The sequence below is a fragment of the Phaethon lepturus genome, unplaced genomic scaffold, assembly GCF_000687285.1.
Source record: "Phaethon lepturus isolate BGI_N335 unplaced genomic scaffold, ASM68728v1 scaffold6518, whole genome shotgun sequence".
NCBI classification, from domain to species: Eukaryota; Metazoa; Chordata; class Aves; order Phaethontiformes; family Phaethontidae; genus Phaethon; species Phaethon lepturus.
This window is the reverse complement of record NW_010559723.1, coordinates 27,053-37,013: the sequence shown is the minus strand read 5'-3', so window position 1 is coordinate 37,013 and position 9,961 is coordinate 27,053. Positions and strand designations below refer to the sequence as shown.

General features: G+C 37.2%; 1 protein-coding gene across 1 annotated transcript in view; it reads left to right on the top strand.

The window, feature by feature from the left end:
• Nucleotides 1-2,040: 2,040 nt before the first annotated feature.
• Nucleotides 2,041-9,961, top strand: part of LOC104625747 (gamma-sarcoglycan-like) — a gene marked incomplete at its 3' end in the record, with an annotated part of 19,840 nt that continues 11,919 nt past the window's right edge. The window contains exon 1 of the mRNA XM_010293451.1: nucleotides 2,041-2,240. Coding sequence (XP_010291753.1) covers nucleotides 2,046-2,240 — 195 coding nt within the window. The remainder of the gene's footprint in view (nucleotides 2,241-9,961) is intronic.

Genomic DNA, 9,961 nt, shown 5'->3' with positions numbered 1-9,961 from the left:
CAGTGTCACCAGGTAACAGTTACTGCATCCTGTCCCGTAATTTACAGTGTTCAGGAGAAATCTGTGTCAAAGTAAGGGTAAAGGTTTTTCTAAGCATTTTATGAAGCCCGTTGTATGTGTAAATGTCCCAGTTTGTCTTACTTGGCAAAGCGTGGTAAAGCCGGTTTAAGATAAAGGGCAACTTCTATGTGAGTGATGTGGTTTGTTATACAATGATTATCAGGAAAAACGCAAAAAAGATAGTAGCAACTCATATATAAATAGTATCCTATAATCAGTACTAGGTGCTTGAGTAATACACTGAACTGAAAAATATAACCTGATAGTTTCAAACAAATGTAGTTTATGTGGTGAATATTAAGTAACATCTTGAAAATTTACAGTTTTTTGCAGTAACATTAGGCCAAGTTATTTCAGAATCTATGATTTTCCACTAATAAATCATTACACTATTTCCAGTATTTTCAGCAGATAAAAATATTTATATATACATCATGAGCAGCTGAGACTGATAGCAGCAAAAAATTAATTAGAATATTGTCCCATAATGGCTGTAGCACAGTTACATTATGAACTGCCAATGATCAGGTCTCATTTTTAATATGAATAAACAACAGATTAAAATATTTTTGAATGGAAGTGCAGAAATAAGATGAATACTGCATATATGCTAGGAGATAATATATGAACTTCTGTCCATTTATAAACGTATGTTGCATTCTCTGTCGTGTAGTTCGATAGGAAGCCACAGGAACAAAAGATTCTATCTTTCTGAAGATGGGGGTTAGAACTGAGAACCACAGTTTTGTTACAGATACAGGATGGCTCTGCGGGAGACTGGAAAAGAGTTTCTTTAATGACTTGGAGTAATTAAGCAGCTGGGCAGGGATGTAATTTAATCACGCTTTGAAAGTTATGTGAGCAGAGCACCGTGATCTCATTCCCAGGAGTAAATTCAGAATTGAGAGGAGACCTTGTGTGAAACCTGTCTGAAAGCACTCTCATTTGGGGACATTATATTGTAGGAAAGTTGACCGGTTTTTGGAAGTAAGATGCCCGTGGATATACCTGGCTCATGGGAAGTGCTTGAGCTTACAACAACTATTTTCTTCTTGACATCCATGTTTGGGTTGTTTTTTTTTTTCATTTCAGAGGAAATGAGACAGGTGTTGCCCACTGTTGTTCTAGATAAGCAGCTTCAGCCGCTGAGATTTTATTCTCTTGGCTGAAATTGTAAGCTTTAATAAATGGCTTGAGTTGTTGGTGATCTCTGTGCTGTAAAGGTGGAAGTTAGTGAATATCCTCATGTTTTAAGAAAGTGCAGTCTGGTAAGATTTCTTTAAATTCAAAGAATGCTTCTTTAAGAACTACAATATAAAACAAAGGAAGTTGTTTAAGCCCACTAAGTAATATTTTTATTGATAATATATCTTTAAGCATTAATATCTGATAAATTGCAAAATCGTTATTTCCTTTACATTATTAAGAACCGTTTCATTTCTTTATATATAGATTCTGAAGTTTAACATATTTTGGTATTCCAGTGATACACAGTTAAGTTTTGCAACACAAAGAACGCATTTTATTACTGAATTGAGGAATGGATATGTAGAAGTGTTTTTAAACCTGTGCTTACAAGGTACTGTTACCACTTGTATCTGTTTTTAGAGTCAGATAATATTGTTCTGTGAGCAACAGGTTATGATATGATCTATTAAATATTTTGTGATGGAAGAATTAGAATATTATGAAAAACAGGAGGAAAATGTTGCCATTCTAGATAGCATAAAATAAATTTAAGCCTCCTGAAAATAGCAGTTGATGCAGTTCATATATTAAAACATCACATCGTGTGTACCAAAAGGTGAGATGTAAGTGTAATTTGAATGGGACATGATGAAAATGCTTTCTAGGCAAAACATCATTAAGAATTTCTAGTAACTTGCTATTACAACTATATCTTCATGTTTTCCTTTCCTTTTATATAAATATTTTTAATTTAACTCAAACAACTAAGCAGTCCCTTTTTTTTCTTTACACAGCAGATGGTACGTGAACAATACACTACAACAACACCAGGCACTAGCCTAGAGAGGCCAAAGAATGAGTATGTCTACAAAATTGGAATTTATGGCTGGAGAAAGCGTTGCCTCTACCTGTTTGTCCTCCTCCTGCTTATCATCCTAGTTGTGAATTTTTCTTTGACAATTTGGATCCTTAAAGTGATGTGGTTTTCCCCAGTAAGTGTCCTCTTTAATTTTCCGTTCTTCTAATATTTTCTTCTCTTCCCTGCCTTACCACTTCACTTATTTTGTATGTACATCAGCTTCTCTGTATGTAATAGATGGTTCTTTTTAATTCCTTCTTAGCGGTGATTTGTACTTTGGTTGAAAGTATAGAAGAAATATCTGTCTTTGAACATACTTCCTAATATGTAATTTCAGTATTTTAAAGATTATTACCAATATAGAGGTTGTTGATACCTTATACTGAGGTGAATTCTAACCATTCTAAGAGAATGTATTTTACTGTTGTCTCATAGTCTCTGTTTAGTTTATATTTTATAAATGTGTTTGCTGTAATTTTATCCCATACAGAATTCCACAGTGTTAAAATATCGCTGACAGTTGCTGTTTTTTCTTAGCTTTCTTCTCCTGTTTATCAGCATCTAAAATTTAACGATTAATTTGCCCAATTAATTACAGCTCAGAGGTGGTTATTACTACTTCGCGCTTGAGGCTAAGTAGCTATATTATTCAGGAATAAATTTAATAACTTTCCACTGTCATATATTTTAATATTTATAATGTAATTTTGCATGTAGTAGATTAAAGGTTAACTTTCAGAAGTCTGCAAGATGCAGGTTTAGTCAGAACACAATAAAATGCATCAGTGAATATTGAAGCTAAGCTGATTTGTTCCTAACATGAAGTCATGATACACAGAGTATTTAAATAGAATTGTTACACGAAAAGCAATAATAGTAAATACCTACAGCTCTGCTGCTGCTACTGAAGAAAGTGTTATATTAAAGTTCCTATTAGCTATTGTTATTATGCCTCTGTCACTAAATGAGGGCCATTTTATCTTCATAGAAGCATTTCTATATTCTACTTTCTCTTAGTATAAAGAAAGTAGGTTAATTTTAAGTGCTACTTACTAATATAGTTACTAGTGCTTGAATTCTTGTCAAGTTTCTTCTCCCACATAAATTCTTCTCAGCACTGTTACTGTCATACAGATTATAATGCAGAACATCTTAGATCACATCTAATTTTTCTGTTATGCGGTTCACATGGAAGATGTGCATTTAGTGACTGCACATCATGAATCACAGAGAACATGAATAACTTAAAATTGTTTTCTGTGTGGCTCAGGTGTACATTTTTAAGGAGTTTTAAAAATTGTTTTCTGTTGGTTTGGTTTCTTTGTGTGAAACTAGGTATTTCTTTTCTAATATCAGTCAGGACTGAAAAAATAGCATCAGAAATTCCACTTCTAGGAACTCCTATCTCCTACTAGTTATCTGTGAGGAAGGCATCAAATGCCTTGATCTGCTGAGGCACAGCGTCCTTCTGCCTTGGCAACAAGAGCAGTGGAAAGACAGCTGAAGTAGTGCAGGCTTACATTCTTTCACAGGGCGGACTGTGAATGCCATGGTTATAAGGGTTTTCCTAATTCTCTCTGAAAGAATCTGTATTCCTGACATACGTGGTTAAGTAGTGACTTAACTGCAATGCCTTCATGCATTTGGGATAATTCTAGGGAAATATCTATGTTTCCGCTAAATACCGGCTACGATAACAACTGCGCAAATTACAGGTGTATGTCACAGTCCTCAGCAAAATTATGCATGAGGTCAATAAGAACGGAGAACATTTTTACTGAGTATTGTTTTAATAGACTGAATCTGTCAAGACAAGAAGTAACTCTGAAGACACCAGAAGTATCATCCAAGAGGTATAGGGGTTAACTGCATGTTCAAAATCTGCAAGTATAATTGAAGCATCATGGTCCTTTCCTGTGTCTAAGGAAATGCTGTTTGTAAAGAATGAGGGTAACAGTCATAGAAATAACCAACACTATCATCAAACCCTTTCCTGATGGAATTAAGCACTTATGCCTCCAGGTTTTTGGTTAGTGTGTGAAAAAGAGAGATAACAATATGTTCTCGGGAATAGATTTTTAGGGTTCTTGAGTTCCAAGCTTGACAAGTATTTGGTTTTTAGGAAATCAGAAGATTCATAATATATCCCGGAATCATTAAGGTTGGAAAAGACCTTTAAGATCATCAAGTCCAACCATCAACCCAAAACCGCCATGCCCACTAAACCATGTCCTGAAGTGCTACGTCTACAAATTTTTTGAACACTTCCAGTCATGGTGACTCCACCACCTCCCTGGGCAGCCTGTTCCAGTGCTTGACCACTCTCTCCGTAAAGAAATTTCTCCTAATATCTAGTCTAACTCCCCAGCGCAACTTGAGGCCATTTCCTCTCGTCCTATCCTACTTATCCATTTAAACATTCCCATTACTGGGAAGAGTTTAAAAGTAATTGTCAATATATCCTATGCAGTCTTCAGTTATTTGACAAATATAAGCCTGCCACCTCTAATGATACTTTTTATTTTGATTAATTATGTGTTCTAGGTCTATTATGCAGAGATTATACTACTTATTAGGTTTAATATTAATAACAGATATTGTCTTTTTAGCTAATACTTTAAAAGTATTCAGTCCTAGTTTAAAAAAATACGTTAAAATGTTATCCCTGTTAAGAATATTAGAATATTAAAATCTAATAAAATATTAACAACTGTTTCTCTGTAAAATAATACAAGAAACAAGTTGGTTTCTTTCTCAGGTTGATAAAATTTATCATGTTTTTTCTAAATATATTTTTTAAAGGTATTTTTTTAGTACAGTTCTGAAGAGAGCTTATGCTCAAAGAAAACTTTAAACATAACATGACTGTAGTATGTAGTTTTGTTAGGAAAACAGTTTTGCAGTATAGTGCATAGGGGTGTTAGTGCTTTAGTGGTTGATTGGCATAGTTCTGTACTACAGCCCGTTTCATGAGCCCACTCAAAATTAACAAAATTGTAGACCTCCAAGTTTCTTTTATAGGATAATTATTTTTTTCTGTAAAGCATCCTTAAATCTTTCAATAAATAATAACTTGCAGTATACAAAAATCACATGCTATTTCTACTCATAGATCCAGGTTAAAATAATAATGAAACTATGAACAGAGCTTTAGCAAGCTCTGGCATAGAATTAATCCATGCACACATCTTCTGTCTCAACCCAGAAAAGCAGACAGAGTCATAAATACTAGCAACAAACTAAGCTGATAAAGGAGAACTTGAACCAGACTGAGACATGCTGCAAGATGAATAGATTTTTAATCTCCTTGTTAGAAATTTAGAAGGGTGATGAAAGACAGAGACTTTTCTAAACTCCGTTGTTTGAGAGGCCTTCAGCATTGAAGGAACACGACTGAATTGAACAGAATTTCATTTCATTTTATTTCGTAAAATCTATACTAACCTGAACAGAGAACATATTCATACTGCCCCAATATACATAATATATGAGCATCCCCAAGTTGTGCAGACTTGCAAGTATCAGATATGTCTCTTCTTTTTTTCTTTTTCTCTCCTGAAGTTCAGGGGGTCTCAAGTTTTGTGGGGGGCCAAGAGAAGAAAGCTGTGGATTCATTATATTCAGCTGTTTTAGAGAAGACAGAATCAAATAATTATGCCTTGAATTTGGTGAATAAGGTGAAATAGAGTTTAAAAACCAGAACTAGTTTTGCATGAAAATTAGGAAGTTTGGGAGAAAATGGACAATGGGGTTTTTTCCCTGGACATAGCATATCAAAATTTTGCGTGAAATGGAAGTTCCAGCTTTTTTTTTTAACGTATTGAGGCTTTCTGAGAACTAATGGGGACTGCTAGTCCTAAGAGCTTAGAAGCTAAGAATCTTAAGGGATTTAGAGCTGCAACAGGGCAAGGATGTCAGAAGTCTGTGAACAATTCTGAAGAGTCAGATAGGTCTGAAAGAGGAGAACTTTAACATCCCTGACATCTGCTGAGAGGACAAACGTACTATGATGGAAGCAGTGAAGACTTCTATATCCCATGGGATCCCATGGGAGGCAGATCTGAAGGGTAAAGTTACTCAGGAAAGCGTGCTGGTGCTTAAGGACAGTATCCTCCAAATGCAGGAATCCTGATGCTTGGGAAGATAAATAGGCTGGCTTAGCTAGACAGGTTACTTGTGACGGAGCTCCAATGCAAAAAACGGCATAGAAGAGTTGGAAGCAAGGACAGGCTACAAAGAAGAAAGTTAGAAACATTGTCTGGGACAGGAAATGTGTGAGGCTTCCTGTGTCAGGAAAGCCAAAGCTTAGCTTTAGTTAAGACTTAGAAGGGACAACAAGGGCAACAAGATGGACTGCATCCATGGGTGCAGAGAGGACTTCTTGGTTCTCTTGCAAAGTTGCCCTCTGCCACATTTAAAAGATTATGGAGGCTGGGGAGATCCTCAGTTACTGGGGGAACGCAAGTGTTGCACTTGTCTTCAAAAAAGGAGGCCAAAAGGGCAGCCTAGTGAATTATGGCCTGCTCAGCCTCACTTCAGTCCCTGGGAAAATGATGGAGCAAGTCCTCTCGGAAGGCATTTCAAGGCCTGTGAAAGAGAATAAAGTAATGGGGAAGGCAGCACAGATTTACCAAGGGTGAATGATGCCTGACCAATGTGATTACCTTCTATGATAAACTGTCTGGATTTATAGATGATGGGAGGGCACAAGATGTCATTTACCTTCACTTTAGCAAGGCTTTTGACAGTCTCCCACAATATTCTTGTACCCTAGTTAGCAGATTGCAGCCCGTGACGGGTGGACAACCAGACAAGTAAAAAAAATGGCTGGATGGTCAGACTCCCAAGGGAGTTATTAATGTGTTGTACTGTGCATGGAGGCCAGTAATAAGTGTTGCAGGGGTCTATCCTGGGACTGGACCTTTTTAACAACTTTATCAATGGCTTTGAAGAGGTGACAGAATGCTTGTTCACTAAGTCTGCAGATGATACCAATTTTGGTGTACCATTCAATACTTTCAAGGTTTGGGCTGACATTTAGAGAAGCCTAGAGGGGCTGGAGGAATGATCGAACCGTATGAAATTCAAGAAGGACAAGCGCAAATCCTGCTCCTGGAAAGGAAGAACCTCTGGCACCAGAGGCTGGGATTGCCTGGCTGGGGGCAGCTGTGTGGAGAAGGCCCTGGGGGTTGGTGGGCAGCAAGCTGAGCATGAGCCAGCAGCGACCCGGCAGCAAAGGCCAAGAACTTCCCCTGGGCTGTGTGAACAGGGACAGAGGCAGAGACCACGGGAAGTGATTATCTTCTTTTACACAGCACTCATTAGACACACATATAATACAGCCTCCAGTTCTGAGCCTCCCAACAGAAAAGAAGTATTTACAAACTTTAGTATAATTTTTGTTTTTAAGAAGTTTTGTCTTGTGATTGGCCATCTGATATTGCCGAGACAGAATCTCTTGTTTTCTATAAATAATTTTACACCAGTGATTTCCTCTGAAAAACTCATTATTAATCTTTCTTATGCTTCTGACAAAGAGAAGAGAAATGCTTCATAGGAAAAAATACATTCGTTTCCTCTTTTACCTTAATTGATTAACATGACTGGATAATTTTAAAATGGTCCATTGACTCTTAGTTTATAACACTTTAATACCAAGGTCATCAGTTCTACTAGACTAGATGCTGTCATATGAGATGCAAATTCATCCTTCTAGGCAGTATCAGATCCTAAAATAACTAGAAAAATACTAAATATATTGAATGGAAGAATACTCCTTACTCTCATTGTTCTTTTCCACATCCTTATTGTGGTACAGACTATAGAATTGGGCATTTCTTTGTCTAATTGAGACTGTTTTGATTTATATGGAATAACTGATTTTTTATTGGGCTGGAGATAACACATGCCTTAGCTGTCAGATGATTACAGCACTCAACTTGGAGACAGAAGCTTCTGTTGTAGCTTCTGCTCCAATTAATATTTAATGAATTTATATGAAGTAGAACAAATTAGAAAAAGAGAGCGTAAAAGATTGCCAACATCAAATGTACTATAATCTGTTGGTTAGAGCATGGACCTCTGGGAGAAGATAAGAGATCAGATTTTCCCAGGGAAAGGAGGACTTTTAATCTGGGAGTGCAACAACCCGGTTGAGTCCTGCAACCACTTGTTCTTAGGTAAAAGGACACCAGTACCTCTGCACATGGCTACTCTTTATTTTTGTGGACTTTATTCATAGAATAGTTTGGGTTGGAAGGGACCTTTAAAGGTCATCTAGTCCAACCCCCCTGCGATGAACATCTTCAACTAGATGAGGTTGCTCAGAGCCCTGTCCAACCTGACCTTGAATGTTGCCAGGGCTGAGGCATCTACCACCTCTCTGGGTAACCTGTGCCAGTGGTTTACCAACCACATTGTGAAAAATTTCTTCCTTATATGAAGTCTAAACCTACCCTCTTTTAGTTTAAAACCATTACTGCTTGTCCTATTGCAACAGGCCCTGCTAAAATGTCTGTCCCCATCTTTCTTACAAGCCCCCTTTAAGTACTGGCAGGCTGCAATAAGGTCTCCCTGGCGCCTTCTCATCTCCAGGCTGAACAACCCCAACTCTCCCAGCCTGTCCTCACAGGAGAGGTGTTCCATCCCTCTGATCATTTTTGTGGCCTCCTCTGGACCCGCTCCAACAGGTCCATGTCCTTCCCCTGCTGAGGGCTCCAGAGCTGGATGCAATACTCCAGATGAGCTCTCAATATACCACAGTGGTTGCTATTTAATATGATTATATAATTTTAAAATAAAGTTGCATGATAGATGCAAGACAAAATATAAGGTAAAATATTTAAGTCTGTCTTTCACACAGAGCCGTAGACTTCCTCAGCAGTGGAATGTGAGGGATGCAACATCTCTTTGTCCTTTTTTCATCTCACATTTTTGTCATCTTGACTATTTAGACAGCAAATTCCGTCAGGGTGGAGATGCTTGTCACTGTGTATTACACAAGGTGTAGAGCACTGAGACCATAAGATGAAATGTCCTCTAGTAAAAATGATAGGATTTACAATATTGAATCAATACATAGTCTGTGTAATCATATACACCATGCAAATATCCCTGATTCCTCAGAGGAATTCAAGAAATAAACATCATGTTCAGAAGAAAATCCTTTTGACAACCTTTACAAATCAAAGGAAAAGGTTTAATTTAATTTATTTAGCTGAGTTCCATAATTATAAATGTTAATATAATAAAATTAATTAGCCAACTTATAAAACTCAATTCCTGAATAAAGATATGTAGCAGTGGGAGTAGCAGTATATTTTTCTAATCTTGAGTAAATCAGTCACAGAAGATGTAATGCCACATGTAACGGCATTTTTATTAGCAGAGTATTATCCAGCTTTGAAATGCCTGTCTGTGCAGTACAGAACCAGAGGCAGAATTTGGTCTTCGCGAAAGAAGGAAACAAAGCTGGAACTGAAGCTCTTTCAAGAAGCTATTTTTTCGTCTTAATACCTGTTGTAATTAATACCTACCATTATTTAAGAAAGACTGTGTTTCTATATACTGAGACAAAAGAGGACCTGAAAATATCTTGGAAGCACACATCTTAAAAACAAACCCTGTTTTATGAAAGAAATCTCATCAAAACTCAGCAGATGTCAATGGTATAATGAATTTGCATCTTTCATAGCCATTTCCTTACAAAAATGTTGAGTTCATCTACTTTTCTGGTTCGTGGAGGATTACCTACCCACTTTCTAGCCATATCCACAAAGGGTGTTTGTCATGGTTTAGCCCCAGCCGGCAACTAAGCCCTGTGCAGCCGCTTGCTCACTCCCCCCACAGCAAGAT